Source organism: Calonectris borealis, chromosome 17 (assembly GCF_964195595.1).
Source record: "Calonectris borealis chromosome 17, bCalBor7.hap1.2, whole genome shotgun sequence".
Taxonomy (NCBI): domain Eukaryota; kingdom Metazoa; phylum Chordata; class Aves; order Procellariiformes; family Procellariidae; genus Calonectris; species Calonectris borealis.
The window spans coordinates 64,078-89,096 of NC_134328.1; the positions used below are offsets into that span (position 1 = coordinate 64,078).

The 25,019-nt window shown below is 52.1% G+C and overlaps 1 protein-coding gene across 2 annotated transcripts; it reads right to left on the reverse strand.

Annotated features, from left to right (window-relative positions):
• Positions 1 to 291: 291 nt before the first annotated feature.
• On the reverse strand, positions 292 to 16,562 carry LOC142089544 (uncharacterized). 2 transcript variants are annotated; one of them, XM_075166136.1, is made up of 11 exons: positions 15,453 to 16,562; positions 14,147 to 14,312; positions 13,320 to 13,426; positions 11,520 to 11,747; positions 10,314 to 10,458; positions 9,886 to 10,032; positions 9,472 to 9,702; positions 3,191 to 3,316; positions 2,307 to 2,468; positions 1,858 to 1,947; positions 292 to 1,053 (listed from the first exon to the last, which is right to left on the reverse strand). In XM_075166136.1, exons 4-11 carry the CDS (start codon positions 11,717 to 11,719, stop codon positions 1,024 to 1,026), a joined length of 1,131 nt encoding a protein of 376 aa, XP_075022237.1. In that variant the 5' UTR covers positions 11,720 to 11,747; positions 13,320 to 13,426; positions 14,147 to 14,312; positions 15,453 to 16,562; the 3' UTR covers positions 292 to 1,023. The 2 variants fall into 2 exon arrangements, with proteins under 2 accessions (XP_075022237.1, XP_075022238.1); XM_075166137.1 differs by lacking the exons at positions 292 to 1,053; positions 3,191 to 3,316 and adding an exon at positions 1,336 to 1,490.
• Between the last annotated feature and the right edge of the window lie 8,457 nt (positions 16,563 to 25,019).

The window sequence follows — 25,019 nt, forward strand, 5'->3', positions numbered from 1 at the left end:
AATACCAAGAATGGTTGTTTTGAGAGCAGAAGAGGAAACGATCCTTTTTCTTGCGGCACCTGGCTGTCGTCTGCCAGCCCAAGGAAATGTCCTTGGGACAGGAGGCAGTCTGAAAGTCCACCGTGGGCTGCCAGTCTCGTGCAAAGCGGGGGAGAAGTTGCGAGTCAAGAACAGAGCCAGGCAGCAGCCTGAAATTGTCCTCTCCCGTCATTTGCTCTTTTGCAGCTTGACAGCCTGACTGCTACGGCAGAAGGAGCTCAACCCTTCGCCCTGGCATAGGTGCCACCCCACACTATCCGGAAACGCTTCCCGAGAGGCTGTTGCAGGGGATGGAGCCGGGCAACGTTTAACGGGCCCCCCCGCTAATGAGAGTCAGGCAACAGCCGGCTCTCCGCTAACCTAATTGAAGACCTCCTTGAAGAGAAAACCAACCCACGAATGGCCAAGCACCGGCACTGTCAGGTTCAGGGACGCTGCATCTTTGGATGCAGAAGTCGTTGGATGAAAACCAGAGTTTTTCAACCAGACGCAAAACCAGCACCATGGACCGTGCGGCCATTTAGAGCAGCTCACACTTTCGTGCTAAATGTGCGAGTCTGTGCGTGGAAGTGGCCACTGAGAGTGCCCAGGCACACTTCTGCGTCAGAAAGGGCTAGTGCCTCGTGTCCGAGAGACGCAGGAAGGAAAGCGCTCGTTTCTTGGTCTCTGACAGACACCCTCAAACGAGGACACGTCGCACACCAGCCAGGCACCACCTCCTCAGCAACCAAGCACCGCTCGCAAGCCCCGAGCAGCTGTTGTCTGTGGCAGCACCCTCTCCCGAGGCCTGAGTACCAACACACTACCGCACAGCAGAGGCGGCCCCCAGCATCCACCCGGCTCCTACTCACCGGCCCCCCTTCGAGAGCGGACTTTTTGGAGCTGCTCTGGGTGCCTGGCTGTCTCCTCTTTTCCAGCTGCTGCTGCTGTTGGCACTCGGCCTGCTGGAGGAGGCGTTGCTCTTTGTCAAGAGCCTCCAGTCTTTTAATCCGCTTCTTGATCACAGTGAGATGCCTGTCAAGAGAAACGAAGGCAGCTGAGAGGGAGCTGCTCTGTCCATCTTGCCCAGGCCATTTTCCGCTCAGCCACTCCCATCATCCTGCTCCGGGCTGCTTTGCTCCAGTCGTCCCCACAGCAGCTTCCAGCTGCCTGTCCAAGGCTCCAAACACAGACCGTGCCAATGTGTTCGCAGACAGCTCCGGCTCCTTCCACGGCTAGGCTTTGTTTGTTTACTGGAACATGAGGCTCCAGGACTTCTCTTGGGCACCACGGGTCCCCTTCAAGAGCAAGCGTTACTTGGCCTTTTCTTACCTCTGCCGCCTCTTCCTCTCTCCCACTGGCAAACTCTTTGTTTGCTCCTGCAGCAGCCACTCTCGCAGGCGAGAAATGTCACTCCCTCCCGGCAGTTCGGAGGCATCCTCTAATTTGGCCAGGTCACGCCAAAGCTTTTTCTGAAAGGTGACACCAGGTTGTGGCTTGCTGCTGCCTGGACAAGCGCTCACGCCCCTGCGTGCTGAGGCGTCCCGCGGGCCCAGGACAGCGCCCTGCTTCAGCCACGCGACTGGAGCAGCAGAGAAATGCTTCCCTTGGGACTCTGCATGCTTGCAGGTGACTTTCCTGCCCGTGCCCACCCATGCACCCTGCGCTAGCTCAGCTCGCAGCCCAATAGTCCTTTCCCTGCCACAACGCCTGGCCCAGCAGCACAGCCCTCGCCTCTTCTGCACTGACCGCCTCCCCTCCCCAAGATGCCGCAAGTAAAGCCCCAGCCCTCGGCACCCTGCCGCTGACAGGTGTCCACGAACGCTCCGCTTTGCCCACCTCCTCTCGCATGAACATTTTCTCTGCCTCCACCTTGAGCGTGGTCAGATACTGCCTGTACTCATTCAGCTCCTTCAGGGTGCAAACCACCTATGGAGAGACGAGGGGAGAAATCCCCCAAGAACTGTCAAGCCAGCTACATAGACTGCCTTCCACAAAACAGCCCAAACCCAGCGGGCCCCTGACTCCCCCCCAGACAGTGCTGAGCGGTGCTCCTCGCCCCGGCGCCAGGCCTCGCACCGGCTGCCTCCTCAACACTCGGGCAGCGCGGGGCAGCCCGAGAGGAGCTGGAGTGGGAAGTGCCAGAGGGACGCTGGCGCTGCTTCTGCTCCCAGGGAAACCAGCCCCACAGCCCTGTGCCCTCCGCCAGCAACAGGCGGCTTACAGCAAGCGCTCTGGGAACCCCGCGTGATGAGGGCTGGTTTTATCAGCCCGACGTCCAAACCTACTTTGCCGTCACTGGTGATGTAACCCTCCCTCTTCAGCCTCTGCAGGTTGTCCTTGCGTTTGTGGTAGGCCTGCAGATGCGGGTCGTGCAGGCTGTTGTATTCTGTGCTCAGTAGGCGGCAGTACGGATCTCCCAGATTGAAATAACCAGAGGGCTGGTGAAGCTGTAAGAGAGATTTTCCAGAGTATGAAGGAGGCAGGAGAGAGCAGCAAAGAGGTGCCAAGCGGTACTTGGGAAAAGGTAAAGGTAGTTTGAAGAGCAACACTCTTCTCCATCCTTCTGAAGGCACAGAGAACACCACAGCCGGACTGCAGGGCCAGGCTGGACTGGGCTAGGCTGTGATGGGCTGGGCTGGGGGAGAGAAGACAAACCCCACCAGCAAAGTAGGCATCTTAGGCCACGGGGAAGAACTGCAGACCTTGCAGAAAACAACAGAAATGAACCTTCAGAGTGAAAAGTTCAAGCCCGACAGTTCAAACGCAGCAAATGGATAATGCACTGAAAACAGTCTCCTCAGGGTTAGGCAGGCCTAAGGGGTGTGTCATCTAACTCTGCCTCCAGGAGGTCTCTGCCTTGGCAAAAACGCACGGCAAGCTGGAGTAGAAGGAGGACACTGCGTGCATTCCCCAAGCAGAGAAGCCCGAGCTTTTCCAAATACGCCAACAAGGCAAGCAGGAGAAGGCTGGACTCTCCCTCAAGAGAAACCGGACAAGCCCTCCTTTTTGTCTCCGTGCCAGGGAGCCAGGAGGTTCCCTCTACTCCCCAGCGCTGCCAGATTGAAGGGCTGCAGCCCCCACTGTAGAGCAGGTGGCCACAAGGACTTCTTTGAATGACGGGGACCCCGTAAGAGAGGAGAGCTTTTCTACCCCTTTCCACTTCCTTTACCTTTTCCCCCAGCTTTGTCCTGCAGAAGACAGGCTTGGAGCCCGGCAGCAGAGGGATCTTCACCCCAAGTGGGAGGTCCAGCAGCCCAGTACCTCCTTCTGCCAGTGGCTGTCTCCTGTTCCCCAGCTAGAAAGAGGGAGACACTCATGGGCACTCAGGCACTATCTGCATAAGCCTCCTGCACGGGGCACTTGCTAGAAAGTCCCTCGGAAGACTCCAACCAAGAGGAGCGCCAAGAGTGGCGCAGTCAAAAGTTGCTCTCTCTTCCTCACCCCCGTCCCCACAACTCCCATCCCTTCCTCAACCCACGTCCGCGTCCTTTCGCAGCAACCCCTCCCACCTGCTTAGCCGTGAGCCAGGCTGGGCGGAGAGGCAGGACTCCCTGCAAACTCTCCCCGGCCCGACCACCTTTGGGTCCCTCCCAGCTCCCCGGGCACATCCCGAGGCCCCAGAGCAGCCCTGCAGTCCCAGGCTCCCGGGCTGAGCCCTCTCCATCGGCCCGTTGCTCACCTCTCCCCTCTTCCCCACTGCGCTCAGCAGCGCCTCCGCATTTCGGACGCCAGCAGTGAGACGGTGCTCCATGGCTCCTTCCAAGAGCTCTCCTGGAGCTGCGACCCTGCGCTGGCACCTCTCGCTCCAGAGGCGCCCAGCAGCGGCCACCACAGCCGGTCTCCCAGCGAGCGGCTTTATAGAGCAATCGCACATTGTTGCGTCATCGCGTTGCTGCGCCACCACATTGTTGCATCGTCACGTTGCTGCGCCACCACATTGTTGCATCGTCACGTTGCTGCGCCACTGCACTGCTGCATCTCCGTGTTGCCACGCCACTGCCCGGCTGCTGCTAGGCCGCCCCGGGGCCCGCCTGGAGGCCCGTCTGGACATGCACGTGGGCCACCCGCTCTCGCTGACCCCACTTTGAGCAAGGGGCCTCGACTCGGTGCTGACCTGCTGCCCCTTCCTCCTCCTTGTACCTCTTTTTCCCAGCTTTGCGCCACAGCAGGGTAGCGAGTTCCCGTTAGAGAGCGGATTGCTCCCACGGCTCCCCTTTTGCTGAGCCCTGGAACAGGCTGCTTGGACCTGCTCACGTGCACGATTCTGGGCCTCCACAGTATGGCCGTCTCCCTGCTCCAGACAGACCAGACCCAAACGACATGTGGCAGAGCGGTCTCCAGGTGGAGACGCCACTGTCTATCCCAGGAGCAGCGAGAACAAGTACTCGTGCCGAGCTTCTTGGTCTAAGGAGAAAGAGCCCTGAAAAAAGGACCTCAACACGAAGACTGCCATTGTGCTCTGCACATTGGGAAAACCAGGATTCACAGGATGCACCCCCTAACGGTAAAGGTGCACCATGCAGCGAAAGCTGTGTTAACTCAGAGGGGTCATTCCTTATTTACCCCTCAACGTGTGCATCGTTATGAATTGATACTACTAACCGAAACAAATATGACCTTAGAACAGTGTGGCGAGTTAAATCAAACCGCTAACATCTACATAGACTCCAAATCTGCTCTGGGTGTAGCGTTTGCAACCGGACGGATCTGGAAAGAAAGAGGGTTTCTAACGTCAGCGAGACATAAAATAGCACAACGAGAACAAATTTTGGATCTTCTACACGCTCTAGAAAAAACAAAACAGGTAGCACTGTTATACCATGAAGCCCTCCAGCGAGATACTTCTGCTCTGACTGAAGGAAACAATCTTGCCGACGGTGCGGCTAAGGCTGCAGCCTTACAACCCTTACGGTCCAACCAAAAATACAGGAAGAAATGCTAATGACCGTATCTGAAGTAGACTTAAAAAAGGAACATGAACCTTTCCTCACAGAAGAAACTGAAAAATGGACACATTGACGAGCAAAACGAGTAAATGGAACCCGGACATTAGAAGGAAAACCTTTTCTCCCCAGGACTATGTTGATACCGTCGGTCAGAGAACTTCACCATCGGACGCGTGGAGGAGCACCTCATCTAGGAAATCAAGTCTCTCCACCACGGGTGGCACCTGGATTGACCCTGGCAATATTACAGGTCACAGAAGGATGTTTGATATGTGCAGAATATAATGCAAAGTCCAAGACAGAGGAAAAAATCAAAAGGCCCCACCCTTGGGCCTGGATGCCGTCCCAGAAACTACAAATTGACTTTGCAGATATGCCTCCAAAAGACTGACTAAAACACCTATAATGGATCAATTACCCCGTTGGGTAGAGGCATTCCCTACTCGAAAAGCAACTGCTCAAGTGGTTGTTAAAGCTTTACGGAAAGATCTCATACCGTGTTTCGGAGTGGCTGAAGAAATAGACGCGGATAAAGGATCACGTTTGACAGCTGAAATATTAGAAAACCTGTATAAAGCTTTCAGCATTCGACCAAGACTGCATGCACCTTACCACCCCCAATCCTCAGCTCAGGGAGAGAGAATGAACTGCACTTAAATATTACACTGGCAAAAATTTGTAGAGAAACTCAATTAAAATGGACAGAAGCTTTACCATTAGCACTGTGGGAATTAAGGCAATGCCCAAACCCACGCCATAAATGAACTCCTTTTGAGATCTTATTCGGAAGACCAGACTGAATTCCAGGATCCTTTGCTCCAGCACACACAAGCCTTTTGGCAGAGGATGAAGCAGTTACCCAATATGTCTGATATCTACAAGATAGTTTTAAAAAGAAACGGTCTGAAGCGGTAATTACACAAGCTTTCCCTTTAGGAAACTCTTGCATCCGTATCGACCCGGGAGATTATGTGACGATAAAGGTCTGTAAGACTAAGGATGCATCACAAGCCAAGCGCGAGGGTCCTGTGCAAGTGCTGTTATGTACTTATTCTGCTCTTAAAGTTGCAGCTAAAGACGCATGGATCCACCACTCTCAGGAGAAAGCTGCACCGAACTCCCGGTCATGACCCTCCTTTAGCTGCTGTTCAGACCATCATGAGGTCTTGAGGGGACGAGAGAATAAATGCACAGAACAAGGCGCAGCCTTCAACAGCACCTACATATGGGACTCGCATAAGGCGTGAGTATAGCTTTACAGAGCTGGACCAGCCCCTCCAACAGCCCGGCCGCCAAGCCTTCTAAACAGGGCAAAAACGTTGGCTACTTTTCTCTTCCCTACTTAAGACTCCCTGTAAAACTGGGTCTTAGCCTGACCCAGGCTGTAGGAGGGAGGAAGACGAGGGAAAACATTGCAGGGAAAATGCCCAGGCACAGTACGGCCTGGCGTGAATAAGTGTAGGCACAAGCAAGGCCTCGGGAACAAACTCTTTATTCTCTGCCTGGGGGAGCTCCCCGGTGGCTCTGCGGCCCTGGAGCCGCACACCTCCTCAGGACACCCTCCACAAGGCTCCCAGCTACCGCCCTCTTTAATCACTCGGGCTGCACGGGCTCCTCCAGGAAAAGGAGGCTCCCAGGCTGAGAGAGGCCATTGGCCCGTTGCTCACCTCTCCCCTCTTCCCCACTGCACTCAGCAGTACAACATCTGGCAAGAATAGTTGCTACAGCCCAATAATTGACAAAACATAATTCAGCTGGATCAAATAAGAGAAGCTGGAGCTCAGAAGAAGCAGCAGCTCTCAAGAAACAGACTGAGTGAAAATGGTGTTAGCAACCTTGCTAACAACACATTCTGGAGTGGTAAAGCGTAAAAGTCAAGCAGTATGACAAACAATCTATAAAACATCATTTGTACAGCTCTGCAAGTTCAGGAGTCTTCTAAGAAACACCTAAGAGGAGGTCAAACATCTCTATACCTTGGGTTGTTTTTTGGGATTTTTTTGGAAAAGCAGAACTTGTCGCATTTGATCTTAGAAACCCGATACAGCAGGACAGAGTCTTGCTCCTTCCCTGTATAACTTCTCCATGACATGTGTCTCTAAACAGCATGCGGTAAGGAGTACAGAACCCAGACATCAATGATGGGCAAGAATTCCTGAAGACTGGCGAGAATTCAGAAGAGTTTTCCCTGCTGCTGGTGTAAGCAACTCTAGGTCCTCACCATAGGGAACAAGAGTTAGCTTAGAAACAGAAGGATTTTCAAGATTTTCAGCATGAGCCTCTAGCTTCACCCTAAATGGCAGTGTCCTACTCACAATATCTGCATGTAATAGCCTTAAATTCCGAAGATCCAAACTACTTGGTAAGGAAAGATCTATGTTCAAATGCACAGAACAAGGAACCAAAACCAGAGAGAAACTTCAGGCTTCACTAAACATCTGCATGGTTTAATTATTACTCAATGCACAGCCAAGGTACCAATACTGAGGAATTATATTGGCTTGCTTTGGACTTCACAGGAATGTGCAAGGGGGCATAAACATGAGCCCAAGGCTCACGAGAGCTTTGCTAGCTTTAGCTGTCAGAAAAATAACATTCAAATCATGGTATACTGTTGGGTTTTTTTTGCTCGAGATTCGTCCATTTTCTGTCCATGGACAACGAAAGCATCTGAAAAGCACACAGGATGCAATAAATCCTCGTGTAATGATTACCACCTTTATAATTGCAGATGTTAAATAATGTCCTGCCTAGGGTCTCCTCCCTGCCTTTACCTCGCCTCTGCCAGCTGTTCTGAAAGACCTTGTCTGTCCCGCTCCATGGCTGCCAGTCGCACCTCTAGGGCAGCCTTCTCATGCACCAGGAATTCCTTCTCTTTGGACACCTTGGCCAGTGTATGCCCTTGGCAAGAGGACCCCTGGCGCAACTGCTCTAGACCACTGCTAGCTGAACTCTTGCTGGCGGTAAACCTGAAAGTGGGACAAAATACAGTTAGAGTCCTTTCTGTGCAGAGCCAGCCAATGTCACTTCTGAATCAGCTAGAGGAGAAAGAGATCCTGTACTGTGGGCTGAAAGTTTAAGGGCACCTGCTGTATACTGCACTAGTACCCTGGGCTGCCAAAAGGCACTGGGACTGTTAACTTGGAAGTGATGTGTAAGGCTCTACTGGGTTGCCTGGGGCCAGACAGCTCCTTCAGGACAAACGTATGTACCCCAGACTACATGTTTTCATGCAAAAGTACTGCATTTTCCAGAACTGCCACCTTGCAAACTAGAATTCTATCAGAATCTATTCCAGTGCTGGAAATTTTCAGGAAAGTTTGAGCAAAAGCAACTTTGCTCGCTGAAGAAAGTGAAAATACATGTGGTTTCTCCTTTTAGAAGAAAAAAAAAAATATCGAAGTGTCACCTACTTCAGTGTGTAAAGCAGTTGGATGCAATGAGGTGACACTTGGCAGGGAACAGCCCTTGTGGTAAGCACTGTCATATGAAAGTCTGGCTGATGTGGCCAAAGAGATGTTAGACTCTATTTGTACAGTACTTCATGTCAACAACACTGTTTACTTGTCTTATACAAAGAAGTTGCCTAACATACCTTGCTGGTATTCAAGCTTGAAGATTAACCATGATTTTTTAGCTTTTTTCTTCAGTATAACACCTCTGCTGGGTATTTGCCAAACATACCACCTACTCCAAAACTAAGACTGTCTAACAGAGAACAGACCATCAGAAACAAACAATGTTCCTCTCAAAGTTATCCCATAATACCCAAGATTGTACATGATGAAACTGACGCTTAAATGATGGCAGACTCCCTAGTCTCCTCCAGTGATATGATTCTTGCAAGCTCTTTTTCGACTGTACCAAAATCAGTTAGTCCAGAGTAAACCGTCTTGCGTGACCACCTATTTCTCATCTTCTTCCTCAAAGCCTAAAGAAGGTCAGGCAATTCAAAGCTGCATGTATGTCTTAAAATACAATTTCAACAATTTCAAGATGTCATTCCCATTCTTAGCAGTACAAGACAGAAGACATTGACTTGCAGCTTTGTCCCGCTCTCTAGGCTCGAACAAATGCAGTTTTGAAAGTTGCAGACTTCACAACAAAAAGTATAAATAGAAACATGCACCCCTGGTTTTTTTTGCCTCAGAAAAAGGGTGAAGAGCTACGCTCTTTGCTTCTTTTGCCACATGTGAGAGTAGTAGCCTTATTCAGATCCATGGGCAAGACAAATCATCTCTCTGCAGCTTAGCAAAAGCCAAAAAAGAGGCCAACACAGACAGGTGGATTAAAGCAATCTGTAGAAGCAGAGAACAACTCAGAGAATTGCAGAACATCTCTGCAAGCCATCAACACATTTCCAAAAAGAAGTAAACAAAGCCTTCTGACCTCCAGGACTACCAAGTGTCTCCTTGACAAAAACACTGCAGAATCCAACAGATGCAGCTTCACTGAGCTAAGTAGCCAAAAGCCCACCCAGAAAGCACCAGGTTTTTGGTCTCACCTCATCGAGTTTCTCTTGGGTTTCTGCCTTCTCCTCTACCAGTATCCTCAGCTCTACCTGCAGCCCTTCCTGTTGCTCCTCTGCTTTCTTCAGCAGCTGCTCCAGGTGGCCTTTCTCTGTGCAGAGCTCTTCATTTGTTCTTTCACACAAGTTCAGCTTCTCCTGGTCAGAGATCTTTGCTCTCTCCATCTTGTCCACTTTAGCTGACAGAACATCATTCTCTTGCTCCAGCTACAATCACAGAAACACAGAGGAAATAAAAGACAGTAAGATTTACTATGTAGAAGGTTTGGCTTGGACAGAAAAAGGAACATTTCCATATTCAGACAGTCACACTGTCTGAAGGCAAGAGATCTGAAAAGAAGCAGCAGCTGGAGACGAACACCTCGCAAGATCTTTGGCAACTCTGCTCACCTGCAACACAAGTTTCTTCAGTTGCACTTTATCCAACACAAGGGCTTCGTTAATACTGCTCATCTTCACTGTTGCAACATGTAGATCAGCTACTTCAGCACTCCGCTTATTCGGAGCCCCTGCCAACTCTGCTACTGACTGCTCTGCCTGAAGAGACAAAAGAACAACATGAAAACAAAGACAGGAAAATCCCTGACTTTAAGCAGCAACTCCAGATCCCCTTCTGTGTCTCTGACATACTCCCAGTTCAGTGTTCCCGATAAGCACGTGGGACCTAACTACACCAAAGAGCCTATGTGATCTGATCACCATTTTGCAGGAAGGAGAACTGTCTCCCTGTCTTCTACTGCCAGAAACAGCGTCTGTGGTGGTCCTGCTATCACAACTCCCTCTCCCCTAAGTGCTGCCTAGGAATAAGGTGACCATACCTTTTCCAGTGCCCTTGTAAGCTCATGTTTCTCTTGCTTCAGCAGATCCCTCTGAAGGTGCGATTCCTCCAGTGTCTCTCTTGCGACTACCAACTCACTCTGTAACAATGAACGTTTTCCTTCAAGTGCAGCTAAGTCCTTCAGTCTATGAGAAGGGGAAAGACAAACAAGTTTTTAATGTAAAAACAGTCTCATTTCCGAAACCAAGAGTATAGAATCATAGAATCCTTTAGGCTAGAAAAGACCTTTAAGAGCATCGAGTCCAACCGTTACCCTAACACTGCCAAGTCCACCACTAAACCATGTCCCTAAGCACCACATCTACACTTCTTTTAAATACCTCCAGGGATGGTGACTCAACCACTTCCCTGGGCAGCCTGTTCCAATGCTTGAGAACCCTTGCGGTGAAGAAATATTTCACGATATCCAATCTAAACCTCCCCTGGCGCAACTTGAGGCTATTTGCTCTCGTCCTATCGCTTGTTACTTGGGAGAAGAGACCGACACCCACCTCACTACAACCTCCTTTCAGGTAGCTAACAACTTCCTGCCTGCTAGTTCTCTCTCTCCTCTTTCATACGTTGGATATAAGGCTTTCCAAAGTTCTTCCTTAGGTAAGACAGACTTTTAAAGTCCAGATTACTATTCCCACAATTACTTTTGCCTTTCAGCAGTGAATTAATGAAAGAGCTTGCAATCTGTTTGGGGAGATGTGTATGAATTTCCAATCCAATAATCATAGGACCACAGGATGATTCAGGTTAATGAGAGTGATGTGGCAAAATAGCACTTCTTGCCCCAAAGGCCTTCTGCACTCAGTCTTGCAAGGAAACATCAGTACAGAGGTCTATATGACAGTCCTGTGCAAATTCCTCCCAACTCCCTTTAGCACAGCCCTGGGTAGCAAAAGGGCTGTACAAGAGACAGAGCTCTCTTTACGCTGGTCTCAATTTCTCACCAAGAATCAGTTAGTAGCAAAAACATTGAAATATGCAATCTCTTTTCCAGTCTTGTCCTACTCAGAAGAGCTTCTGTCAGTCAGATGTTTTTTTCTATCCGTTCTGTTGAAGGCAATAGTTTGACTAGGGACAGAAACAAGGCTGTGCAGAATGGGTGTGTTTTAAACATGAACACAGCCAATCTACGAATCCAAGAAACAACCACAAAAGATATCGTTGGTAATAGCAAAGTTTAAAACACCTTTACCTGTCCTGAAGCTCCTTCTTCTCCAGGTCCCCCTTGACCTGTAAGCACATCACTTCCCAAGTCTTCCAGCTTATTTCCTGTTCCACTTGCTGCTGTGCCTGATCCTTTAGGACAGGTCTACCCAGAGTGACGGACTCCCAGAGCTGTATCCCAGAGTTTAGGGGGGAGCAGTTTACAAGTATAGATCCAGAAAGCCTCATTTGCTCTGCCTTCAGCTCTTACAAATCTCTGAAGAATAATAAAGAAAGAGATAATGTTCACACCACCATCTTTACCAGCTGACTCACTTTGAAGCACATAATTGCACAACAGTAAAACCTGGCAGGAAAGATGGCATCTTCGTTGGGGACAAATCATTCATCTGACATTTTGGGATCAGGACACATCTTGATAGTTGAGCAATAGGTCTGTTTGATGGTTGAGGAATGAGTCTATTTTCTCCTCAGAGATAAGAAGAAATGTATAGAACAGCCAGAAGGCTTCAAGAATTAACTAGTAGGTCAGGCATACTCTACACATTAAGGAAACCTTATAATCAAATAAGGTACACGGCTGACAGTAACCCAGGGTTTGAAACTGCGTGCTGATACCATGTCCTGGTTTTGGCTGGGATAGAGTTAAATTTTTTTCCTAGTGCTGTGTTTTGGATTTAGCATGAGAAGAATGTTTATGACACATTGACGTTTTTAGTTGTTGCTAAGTAGTCGACTAGTCAAGGACTTTTCAGCTTCCCTGCTCTGCCAGGTGCACAAGAAGCTGGGAGGGAGCATAGCCAGGACAGCTAACCCAACTGGCCAATGGGGTATTCCATACCATATGACATCATGCTCAATATATAAATCGGGGGTGTGATCCAGGAAGTAGCGATCATGTTTTGGGTATCGGTCATTGGGTGGTGAGCAATTGCATTGTGCATCACTCATTTTGTATATTCCATCATCATTATTAATTATTATTACTATTATTATTCCCTTCCTTTTCTGTTCTATTAAATTGTCTTTATCTCAATCCACGAATTTTACTTTTCTTTTCTGATTCTCTCCCCGATCCCACTGTGGGAGGTGGGGGAGTGAGCAAGCGGCTGTGTGGTGTCCGGCTGCCTGCCGGGTTAAACCATAACACACCAGAAGAAGGTACTATTACGGCTACCTATTTTTGTTTGCATAGAAGGCAACTGTGAGAAAGGAACCTCAGAGAGCCCAAGAACAAGAAAACAATCATAAAAAGGAGGTATCAAACTAAGCAAAATAAATTTGATAAATGCAGTAACAGCATAGAGAAGCTATTCTTTCACCAATGTTGGTACAGGAATAAGTGGATGCAAATGGACCAGAATAAATGTAAGCTGGAAATAAGAAAAAAAACCACCCATATATTCATGAATGATCTTTCCATCAGGAGCAGTGGGAAAAGAAAGCCAGTGAGATTTAAGGCAGATTTTAATCACTCTGTAAAAGGGACTGCTCTACATGCCGCGTGCATAGCTTTGGTGAGTCTCTTCCAACGTGTCCACATATGCCTGTGTCTGTGTTAATATGCCCAAAGATCAACACAGTCAAGTTCATCTGTTCAGGGCCTCTGCATTGCTTATAGTCCGAGCCCCTCAGTTTTATCTGAAAACCAGCATCGAACAAAATGATTCTGAAAATAGCCTAAAGCACGCTTAATGGCATTGCTTCAGACTACCAAAGGAAAAATCATATCCTTAGCCGCAACTAAAGTAACATCAAGGCTCAAAAAGCAGGTGTGAAGGGAAGCTACATTTTTTCTGCAAGAGATCTAGCCTTAACCTCTACTCACCGGTCAGTGGCAGTCTTCATTTGCAGGAAATGACAGCGGAAGTTTACCACCTGACACCATAGGCTGAGGAGATGGTTATGTTCATCCCTTAAATAGCTGTCATAAAGCTAAACATGCAAAACCAAAAAGAAATGCCAATTCAGTCTTTGCTGTCACTGTACAAGTCTTTCAGATAGGAGAGAGTACAACCATCACCACCAGGTCTCCTTTAATAACAATTCCAACAGGGGCATCAAGGACTGAAGAAGCACCACAGAAACATCCTCAGTGACCTGCCACCTGACTTCAAAGAAGGGAACATCCACGCTTCTCCTGCAGGAGTGATATCAGCAAAGCAAACTGATCACGATTCATCATCTCGCCTTGCAGAGGTGTCTAACAGTCTTGGTGGAGGAAGACAAAAACAAGCCCCTCCAAGACCAGGGTCAGATTTGCTTACAACAGGCTGTTGGTAAGGGAGGCCTGTCTTGATCTTCTGTTGCCTACTCCGAATCTGAAAACACACAGACCTCTCTGGTCTCCACTGCTGTAGAGAGATATTTAGGAACTCTTGAAAAGACAAGCGTTCATGTGACTGCCCTACAGTGCCCAGCAACAGAAAGCATTGGCCTTTAAGACCAAGCAGTATGGTCACAGCAGGTGGGTATCTGCTATCACCACAATTTGCTGACACTCCTCCATCTCACACCCCTGTCTTCTGCTAGTCAACACCAATACATCCTCAATGTAGCCACAACTTTCACACAGCAAGTCCTCTATGCCAGAAATAAAATGCATTCTCGTTCCACTCTGGCATCACGTCTGACATTCCCGTAGCCTATCCTTACCTCACGTTCATTGTGCCATTCACCCTCCTTCAATTCCAGCTCCTCCTGGGCCCTCATCCAATCCACCATCAGTTTTTCAACACCTTCTCTCAGGGCTAAATTAACCTCATTCGCTTTATCTAGGTGCTCCCGCAGGACAGCGTTCACTGCTGCCAGATTCTCACACCTTGGAAAAGGAGAAACAGCAATAAGAGGTCAGTGAACAATTGCTATCCACAAGCAGCATCCCCGTGATTTTCCAACTTCTTCAACACTGACTTTGTTGTCAAACTGAGAGGTAGTAAAAGTGCTTTCTAAGATTCAGTAAGATCTCTCTGTAATGGCAAATTCATTTGCTTCTCCTTGCTTTGAGCCTTCAATTTCCATCTACAATTTCAGTTGTCCCTTCCTCTTCATCTTTGATGATGCCCACAGTTAACGTCTTGCCTCCCCTTCGTGCTGTCTGATCACTGGATGCATCACCTTTCTCTATCATTGTCCTGATATCCTCTTCCTCCACACTTCTAAGTTTCCACGTCCTTTTCCCTTGCAATGTTGAACCCACTGCTGCCCTCACCTTCTTGTTAAGCTTCTCCCTGTCTTTGTCCTATACACTGTGTAAGACCTGTAGCAAAGACCCCCACCTTGTTGATCCAGTAAACTGCACACCACAAAGACAGCACCATATACGTAGGGGAAATAGCTTTATACGAAACTTTCAACTGAAAACTGAAAGGTCAAGCACTGCAGGTTAATGACTTTGGGGCCACAGACGAATATTTCACCCAGGAAACATTTAATGAACAAAATTTCAAGAACTTCTGCCCTCCTGAAACTCAGTTTCTGGACGAAAACAGGAGTTGCGCTACTCCCACCTTAGCTTGCAACATAAGTAACACAGCACACAGATGCCTTCTACACCACACACAATTACCTCTTGGGCAGAGGAAAAAAGAAAAGCAGAGAAAGAAATATGGCAGAAGATGCCTGTGGTGCCAAGTACTCTACTGGAAGACTCCGACACAAGCACAGGATATGCTACTCAGATAAAACCAAACAGGAAAACTCCTGCGCTGTGAAATGTTCAGGATGTCAGGGCTTGATTCTCAACCTAAAATGGGGCTCTGCTGAGTAGCTCACCTACTGAATCATAGAATAATTTAGGCTGTAAAGAGACCTTTGGAGGTCACCCAGAACAACCCCCAGCTCAAAACAGAGCCATTCAGCACACACCACTATTACTGCACCACAGAACAGATTGTGGACCTTTCTCCTTTCAAAACAGCTTGCCCAACTTCTTCCCTTGGGGAGACTAGGTAGCACTAACAGGTTTTCCCTCACTTCCATGAGCGTCCAGGATACTAAGGATGAGGTAACACGTCTTCCTTTGATGCTCCTCTTCCAACTGAAGCAATGCTTTCTCCAGGCTGGGGTCTTCTGTGGCTTCCCATCTGCCTGGAAGGGATCCCTTAAGAAGAAAGGAAATGTTTAGTCAAATTCTTGGTTCCCTTCACTACTGTTAGCATCCATCGCTTTCCCCTCCATTTGTTTGGTATCTCAGGAGCTCGTGGCTCCTTCCAGACATAACAGTGTCGTGACCACACGAAGGAAGGGAGGGGAAGAGTCTTACTCCATGTGAGTAGCTCTCCTCAGTCTCCCAATGTTGCACTCTCCCAGCTGGGTAGCCTCAGCTCATGACCGCAAGTGCTCACTTCCACTTGAAGCCTGGGAATATTCTCCTACCCTTCGTTTCCTAGATTTACTTTAGCCATGAAGCAGAAAGAAAAGCACAGAGCCAGGTCTGTATGTTGAATGCCAGCATTCTTGCCTTCCAAAATGCTATGTTTCAACCAATTCTTTTTCAGAGACAGCCATATAATTTAACAGGCAGTACAGCCCTCTCCTGAGACCTAGGACAAATGTTACTCCAGCAATAAAGCACTCTTTCACAAAATTAAAATCCTTCTTGATAGGGTTTTCTGGACTGGCATTTCTGGGACTACTGGCTGCTCTAAGAATGGCAACTGGACGAAACACTGACGGGCAAACTTTACAGTGCTTCTTTAAATCCTCAGGTAGCAAAATCTTGTTTTCCTCTGTCATTGCTTTGGGGAGCTTTTTGTCTGCATTAACGAATGCTACGTACACTGTCTTTAGATAGCAACCTGCACACTCACCCCTCCTGCTTCCGGCTGCTGCTCCAACTCTCGACATCAAGTTCGGTACTGCAGTACCTAGATGGATACCTAGGATGAAGATGAGCGAATGCAGCTTATGACAGACTTGGCTTCTCCTGCATTAGCTTTTCTATTTAGCAAGTAAAGCTAGTTCTGACCACAGTCCTGCTGCAGAACACAGATTTCTGTTCAGCTGCAGAAGGCGAGCACCGGTGTCGTGGTTTAACCCCAGCCAGCAAATAAACCCCATGCAGCTGCTCGCTCACCCCCCCCCCCCCCCCCCGGTGGGATGGGGGAGACAATCGGGAGGGCACAAGTAGGAAAGCTCCCGGGTTGAGATAAAAACAGTTTAATAATTGAAATAAAACAAAGTAGAACAGTAATAGTAACAATGAGAACAACAACAACAATAACAGAATAAACAAAGCAGGCAATGCACAATGCAACTGCTCGCCGACCGCGTGTCACGAACGGGGGGGGGGGGGGGGGGGGGGGGGGGGCCCGAGCCCTCCCCCCGCCCCCCCACCTGGTTTTTATACGGAGCATAACGTCACATGGTATAGAACACCCCATTGGCCAGCTGGGTCCACCACCCCGGCTGTGCTCCTCCCGGTGCAAGCACCGCCCAGCAACAGCCAAAGCATCAAGGGGCCATCAACGCTCCTTTCACACTAAACCCAAAACACAGCACACCCCCCAAGCTACTGGGAAGAAAGTTAACTCTGTCCCAGCCGGAACCAGGACAACAGGCCAGAAAAGCAGGAGGACCTCACAGCAGCGCCGTGCCCACCGTCGGGCACCGGGCCGGGCAGGGCGCGGCCTGCCCCGACCCCCCGCCCGGCTCTGGCACCCTCCTCGTTGCCGCCGCTCCTGCGCCCCGCGCGAACCCGGCCAGAGCTGCCCGCCTCTGCCCGGGGACGCCCAAAAGCGGCCCCGCCGACTCGACCCCTGCCGCGGGACAGCCCCCTGCTAGCGGGGCCGGAGAAAGGGTTCGCAAGCCAGGCATCTTTCTCCAAGTACGGAAACGACCCAGCGAGAGGCGCGGCAGGGCCACAGCGGCAGCGCCCGGCGCCCAGCGCGCCTGGGCGGGCCGGGCCGGGCCGGGCTCGGCGCCGTCCCGCCCGCGGCAGCGCCGGGGAGGGCCCCGGGGAGGGCCCCGCTGGGGCCGCGCGTTGGCCCCTCTCAGCGCGGCCCCGGGCAGCTCCCCCCGGGCCGGCGCCCCCGCTCCTCACCTTCGCCTGCAGCTTCCGCACCAGCACCGCTTGGGTCCGCGCCGCCATGCCGCCGCTCGCCAGCCGGGCCCGCCAACCGCGGGGCTCCGGGGCGGGAGAGCCGGGTTCGCTCGGGGCCGCTCTGTGGCAGCCGTTCCCTTCTCGCTCCTCGCTGACGGTGCCGCGCCGGGCTGCGGTTTTGCCGCGGGGGAGAGGCCGCGCGGCAGCGGCTTGCTCCAGCGAGTTCTGCTCAGAGACGGTGAACGGCCCCAGAGAACGCAGCTAAAGACGCATGGATCCACCACTCTCAGGAGAAAGCTGCACCGAACTCCCGGTCATGACCCTCCTTTAGCTGCTGTTCAGCATGATCGGAGGCATTCCACTCCAACACCTAACTCCGAGTTTCAGCTGGTGGCTGTTATTACCAAAGACTGCCTTAAATGATTCACCCTGCAGGCCTACCTATAATTACATACCCAAAAATGCAGCCAGGGGCCCGTGCACACTTGGAAGACTCACAGTCTCCCCGCTAAAAAGAAATGCCTCAGCCAAATATAACACAAAAAGAAGGAGAAGGAGCCTATCTCCGGCTCTACCACCAGATTGTGACTCAAATGTAAATCTGTTGAGCAAAGCGGACGCAGTAGCATTGAGCCTGTCGTTAGTGGGAGTCCCTGCACTAGCACTAGGTGCCGACCTCCAACTGACAGAGGTGGCCTGTACGCTAGCAAAAACTCTGAATGCCACCTCCACTTTGATTGCATTACTACAAGAGGAACAACATTTGAACAGGGAAGCAATCCTACAAAATAGAGCAGCTATAGATTACTTGTTACTTAGGGCCAACCATGGGTGTGAAGATTTGGAAGGACTTTGTTGTTTCAGTCTCACAGATAACAATAAACCAATAGAAGCCCAACTGAAAAACTTAAAAGCTTTAGTACAAAACGTAAGACAGGAGTCAAAAGGAATAGAATCGTGGAACTGGTTGTCAAATCTATTTCCTTCTATCACCCCAATACTGAAACCATTTATCAGTTTGGTATTAACGATTATTAGGAGCTTTACTTATTGTAGAGATCACAGTCTTCTGTTTTGCTCAAGCGTGCCCAACCCGATTTGCTCAAATTTGTGGATACAAATGCTATTCTGCTCCAATTTAAAGTGTGCAGGTATGCGCAAAGCAAAAGGAGGGAACGTTACTTAAGACGGGCCCGCCTGGAGGCCCGCCTGGAGACGCACGTGGGCCACCCGCTCTCGCTGACCCTGCTTTGAGCAAGGGGCCTCGACTCGGTGCTGACCTGCTGCCCCTTCTTCCTCCTTGTACCCCTTTTTCCCAGCTTTGGCCCTCAGAGGGCAGGGCTGGAGCTGGGCTGCCCGCAGGCTGCTGCTGCTGCTGCTGCACTGGCTTTGGTAGACCATTTTTAGACCATTGCCCTGTCACGGGCAAAGCAGCCTCAACTCGAGAAACTGCACTGACTTGGCCACCCCACACCCAAACCGCCATTTGTGCCCCGTTCCTCCCCCAGCTTTCACTTGTAGGGGACAGGGTGGGAGGCCACTCCAGCCAGTCTTGAGGGGAAAAGGGGATAAAAGGGGTTCCCGGGGCATCGAGAAAGGCAGAGGGAGGGCTCTGGGTAGCACCCAGTGGCACACAGAGGGCCGTGGTGGGTACCCAGCGGCACGCAAAGGGCTCGGGCTGGGCACCGAAAGGCACACGGAGGGCTCTGGGCCACACCAAACGGCACATCTAAAGCTGCGGGCTGCACCAAAGGGCTAACCGAGGGCCCTAGGAAGCTCAAAAAGAGAAATGGAGGGCCTTGGGAGGCACCAGAAGGTGGTCCCTCGGTTGCCCCGAAAGGCCCTGAAACGGTCCCTAGGGGACATGGAAAGGCAAAGAGAGATGCCTTGAGGAGCCAGGAGGAGGAGTCCTCTGGGAAAGATGAAAAGCTGAAGGACGGCCCCTTGGCGGGACAGCGAAAGGCCCACCGCGGGTGGGAACCCAAAGGCCCATCACGAGGTCTTGAGGGGACGAGAGAATAAATGCAAAGAACAAGGCGCAGCCTTCAACAGCACCTACATATGGGACTCGCATAAGGCGTGAGTATAGCTTTACAGAGCTGGACCAGCCCCTCCAACAGCCCGGCCGCCAAGCCTTCTAAACAGGGCAAAAACGTTGGCTACTTTTCTCTTCCCTACTTAAGACTCCCTGTAAAACTGGGTCTTAGCCTGACCCAGGCTGTAGGAGGGAGGAAGACGAGGGAAAACATTGCAGGGAAAATGCCCAGGCACAGTACGGCCTGGCGTGAATAAGTGTAGGCACAAGCAAGGCCTCGGGAACAAACTCTTTATTCTCTGCCTGGGGGAGCTCCCCGGTGGCTCTGCGGCCCTGGAGCCGCACACCTCCTCAGGACACCCTCCACAAGGCTCCCAGCTACCGCCCTCTTTAATCACTCGGGCTGCACGGGCTCCTCCAGGAAAAGCTTTAAACGCTCTGGTCTGTGCCGAGCTCCTGCCTGGCTGGGAGGCTTCGGACCCACTGGAGGCATGGGCTGCCTTGGAAACCGCGGGCCCGTGGAGGGGAGGGTGCCTGCGGTGCTCCCTGGCCTGAGTATACGCAGAGTTTCCCATGCAGGCACAGAAGACCTTGCTGTGCCTCCGGAGGTGTCGTCCCGGGACTTCTGAAGGCCTTCTGTTGGCCGGCGAGCATGTTGCTCGGCGCCTCGGAGGACAGATGGGAGGAGAGTACGTGAGCGCTCCTCTTTGAATTCTCCTGCTTCCTCTGAAGGCGTGACTATTGCAGGGAGGCTGAGAGGTGGTTGAAGCTTCTCTGATTTTTGCTTGGACTTCCTGTCTTCCTCCAACTTCTTCCTCACGGTTTCCAGAACTTCAAGGACAATGGTCTTGGCATAGCCGATCAATTCTGCCTCCAGCTGCTGAATTCTGGAGACGGCTTCTTGGATGCTCTCCTTGGCAATCTGGCGACTCACTCGTGAGACGTAAGCAGCGTTTTGCAATGGTTGCAACACGGGCAACTTTGCTCTCCTGCTTGCTTCTGGGATCTGCCATTCCAATGCTCTGGGTGGTCCTTGTCCTTCTGTCACGCCCTGAAGCTTCAGGATCTCAGAAAACTGACAGCAAAAGTCCTGCTCAAACTGAGAAGCTACAAAGGATGACAAGGTGGAGCAAATGCTTTCAACAGCCTCTTTGGTCGTTTTGTCAATAGAACACTGTGAAGATGCTCTGTCAGAAGTTGCTAGTTCCGCCTCCCTCCACCTCTCTTCTCCGGATTTGCCCGCTCGGGTGGCTCTTCCAGCAACGAGCTCTGACAGCTTCTGCCTGGCCGCCAGCCCCGGCTCAGCTGCATCGGACGTGCCGGATACCAAATGCTCCCCAAAGCTCTCCAACACGGTCGCCACAATCTCTCGAGCCACCAGTCTAATTTTGTCCCGGCGATTCGCAGGAGAAGGGTCCAAAGGCTCTGCCCCTCTGGCACTGGCAAACAACCTTCCGCTGACCTCACGGGGAGCCCTCCTTAAGACACGGACGGACGGATCCAGCGCCTTCACCCGCTCCAGCACTTCCTGGACCACGGTCTCAGCCATCTCTTTAAGCTCCTCGTCTTCTGCCAGCGTAGCCCGCAGCAGCGTAGGTTGTATGCTGTTAGGCGCTTCTTCTCTGGCACACGTTGGAGACTAAAAGGAGGAGCAGCTGATGAGTGAATGTGTTCCTTCACCTCGGTTTGCTTTCCTCTTCCTCCTCACAAGACCCCTGCCCAGACGAGTCCCTAGCAAGTCAAGCTTGAAAAACTCTGGTTCCTCTGTAGGCCACCTGGCAGGCAGAGGTTTCTGGTCTCCCGTGGCCTGGAGCCAAGGATTGTGGGCACTTCTCAGAACCAAGCAGGTGCTGTTGTGCTTAGAGCAAAGGGCACTGTAGCCCCCCTGGACCTCAGCACGGTGAACCAGGTGCCACGGGCCCCGAACTGGAAGCTAGCGGCTGCCTGGGTAGCACTGATCGTGGCCGGAGGACAGGCCCCAGGGCACAGCGGGCCCCCGCAGAGGCTGGTACCTCCAACGGGCTCGTTGGCTCCCGCCGCGGGAGGCGCTGGGCAGAGTTGAATAGCGGAGGGAAAGCCGTGGAAGGTACTGGAGCGGGCTCTTCGCTCCAGTCTCCTCTGCCACGGGTCCCAGCCGCTCTCGGGGCACTGCTGCCCTGTATCAGGGTGGCCCGTTTGCCCCTCTTCGAGGCAAAATACCAAGAATGGTTGTTTTGAGAGCAGAAGAGGAAACGATCCTTTTTCTTGCGGCACCTGGCTGTCGTCTGCCAGCCCAAGGAAATGTCCTTGGGACAGGAGGCAGTCTGAAAGTCCACCGTGGGCTGCCAGTCTCGTGCAAAGCGGGGGAGAAGTTGCAAGTCAAGAACAGAGCCAGGCAGCAGCCTGAAATTGTCCTCTCCCGTCATTTGCTCTTTTGCAGCTTGACAGCCTGACTGCCACGGCAGAAGGAGCTCAACCCTTCGCCCTGGCATAGGTGCCACCCCACGCTATCCGGAAACGCTTCCCAAGAGGCTGTTGCAGGGGATGGAGCCGGGCAACGTTTAACGGGCCCCCCCGCTAATGAGAGTCAGGCAACAGCCGGCTCTCCGCTAACCTAATTGAAGACCTCCTTGAAGAGAAAACCAACCCACGAATGGCCAAGCACCGGCACTGTCAGGTTCAGGGACGCTGCATCTTTGGATGCAGAAGTCGTTGGATGAAAACCAGAGTTTTTCAACCAGACGCAAAACCAGCACCATGGACCGTGCGGCCATTTAGAGCAGCTCACACTTTCGTGCTAAATGTGCGAGTCTGTGCGTGGAAGTGGCCGCTGAGAGTGCCCAGGCACACTTCTGCGTCAGAAAGGGCTAGTGCCTCGTGTCCGAGAGACGCAGGAAGGAAAGCGCTCGTTTCTTGGTCTCTGACAGACACCCTCAAACGAGGACACGTCGCACACCAGCCAGGCACCACCTCCTCAGCAACCAAGCACCGCTCGCAAGCCCCGAGCAGCTGTTGTCTGTGGCAGCACCCTCTCCCGAGGCCTGAGTACCAACACACTACCGCACAGCAGAGGCGGCCCCCAGCATCCACCCGGCTCCTACTCACCGGCCCCCCTTCGAGAGCGGACTTTTTGGAGCTGCTCTGGGTGCCTGGCTGTCTCCTCTTTTCCAGCTGCTGCTGCTGTTGGCACTCGGCCTGCTGGAGGAGGCGTTGCTCTTTGTCAAGAGCCTCCAGTCTTTTAATCCGCTTCTTGATCACAGTGAGATGCCTGTCAAGAGAAACGAAGGCAGCTGAGAGGGAGCTGCTCTGTCCATCTTGCCCAGGCCATTTTCCGCTCAGCCACTCCCATCATCCTGCTCCGGGCTGCTTTGCTCCAGTCGTCCCCACAGCAGCTTCCAGCTGCCTGTCCAAGGCTCCAAACACAGACCGTGCCAACGTGTTCGCAGACAGCTCCGGCTCCTTCCACGGCTAGGCTTTGTTTGTTTACTGGAACATGAGGCTCCAGGACTTCTCTTGGGCACCACGGGTCCCCTTCAAGAGCAAGCGTTACTTGGCCTTTTCTTACCTCTGCCGCCTCTTCCTCTCTCCCACTGGCAAACTCTTTGTTTGCTCCTGCAGCAGCCACTCTCGCAGGCGAGAAATGTCACTCCCTCCCGGCAGTTCGGAGGCATCCTCTAATTTGGCCAGGTCACGCCAAAGCTTTTTCTGAAAGGTGACACCAGGTTGTGGCTTGCTGCTGCCTGGACAAGCGCTCACGCCCCTGCGTGCTGAGGCGTCCCGCGGGCCCAGGACAGCGCCCTGCTTCAGCCACGCGACTGGAGCAGCAGAGAAATGCTTCCCTTGGGACTCTGCATGCTTGCAGGTGACTTTCCTGCCCGTGCCCACCCATGCACCCTGCGCTAGCTCAGCTCGCAGCCCAATAGTCCTTTCCCTGCCACAACGCCTGGCCCAGCAGCACAGCCCTCGCCTCTTCTGCACTGACCGCCTCCCCTCCCCAAGATGCCGCAAGTAAAGCCCCAGCCCTCGGCACCCTGCCGCTGACAGGTGTCCACGAACGCTCCGCTTTGCCCACCTCCTCTCGCATGAACATTTTCTCTGCCTCCACCTTGAGCGTGGTCAGATACTGCCTGTACTCATTCAGCTCCTTCAGGGTGCAAACCACCTATGGAGAGACGAGGGGAGAAATCCCCCAAGAACTGTCAAGCCAGCTACATAGACTGCCTTCCACAAAACAGCCCAAACCCAGCGGGCCCCTGACTCCCCCCCAGACAGTGCTGAGCGGTGCTCCTCGCCCCGGCGCCAGGCCTCGCACCGGCTGCCTCCTCAACACTCGGGCAGCGCGGGGCAGCCCGAGAGGAGCTGGAGTGGGAAGTGCCAGAGGGACGCTGGCGCTGCTTCTGCTCCCAGGGAAACCAGCCCCACAGCCCTGTGCCCTCCGCCAGCAACAGGCGGCTTACAGCAAGCGCTCTGGGAACCCCGCGTGATGAGGGCTGGTTTTATCAGCCCGACGTCCAAACCTACTTTGCCGTCACTGGTGATGTAACCCTCCCTCTTCAGCCTCTGCAGGTTGTCCTTGCGTTTGTGGTAGGCCTGCAGATGCGGGTCGTGCAGGCTGTTGTATTCTGTGCTCAGTAGGCGGCAGTACGGATCTCCCAGATTGAAATAACCAGAGGGCTGGTGAAGCTGTAAGAGAGATTTTCCAGAGTATGAAGGAGGCAGGAGAGAGCAGCAAAGAGGTGCCAAGCGGTACTTGGGAAAAGGTAAAGGTAGTTTGAAGAGCAACACTCTTCTCCATCCTTCTGAAGGCACAGAGAACACCACAGCCGGACTGCAGGGCCAGGCTGGACTGGGCTAGGCTGTGATGGGCTGGGCTGGGGGAGAGAAGACAAACCCCACCAGCAAAGTAGGCATCTTAGGCCACGGGGAAGAACTGCAGACCTTGCAGAAAACAACAGAAATGAACCTTCAGAGTGAAAAGTTCAAGCCCGACAGTTCAAACGCAGCAAATGGATAATGCACTGAAAACAGTCTCCTCAGGGTTAGGCAGGCCTAAGGGGTGTGTCATCTAACTCTGCCTCCAGGAGGTCTCTGCCTTGGCAAAAACGCACGGCAAGCTGGAGTAGAAGGAGGACACTGCGTGCATTCCCCAAGCAGAGAAGCCCGAGCTTTTCCAAATACGCCAACAAGGCAAGCAGGAGAAGGCTGGACTCTCCCTCAAGAGAAACCGGACAAGTCCTCCTTTTTGTCTCCGTGCCAGGGAGCCAGGAGGTTCCCTCTACTCCCCAGCGCTGCCAGATTGAAGGGCTGCAGCCCCCACTGTAGAGCAGGCGGCCACAAGGACTTCTTTGAATGACGGGGACCCCGTAAGAGAGGAGAGCTTTTCTACCCCTTTCCACTTCCTTTACCTTTTCCCCCAGCTTTGTCCTGCAGAAGACAGGCTTGGAGCCCGGCAGCAGAGGGATCTTCACCCC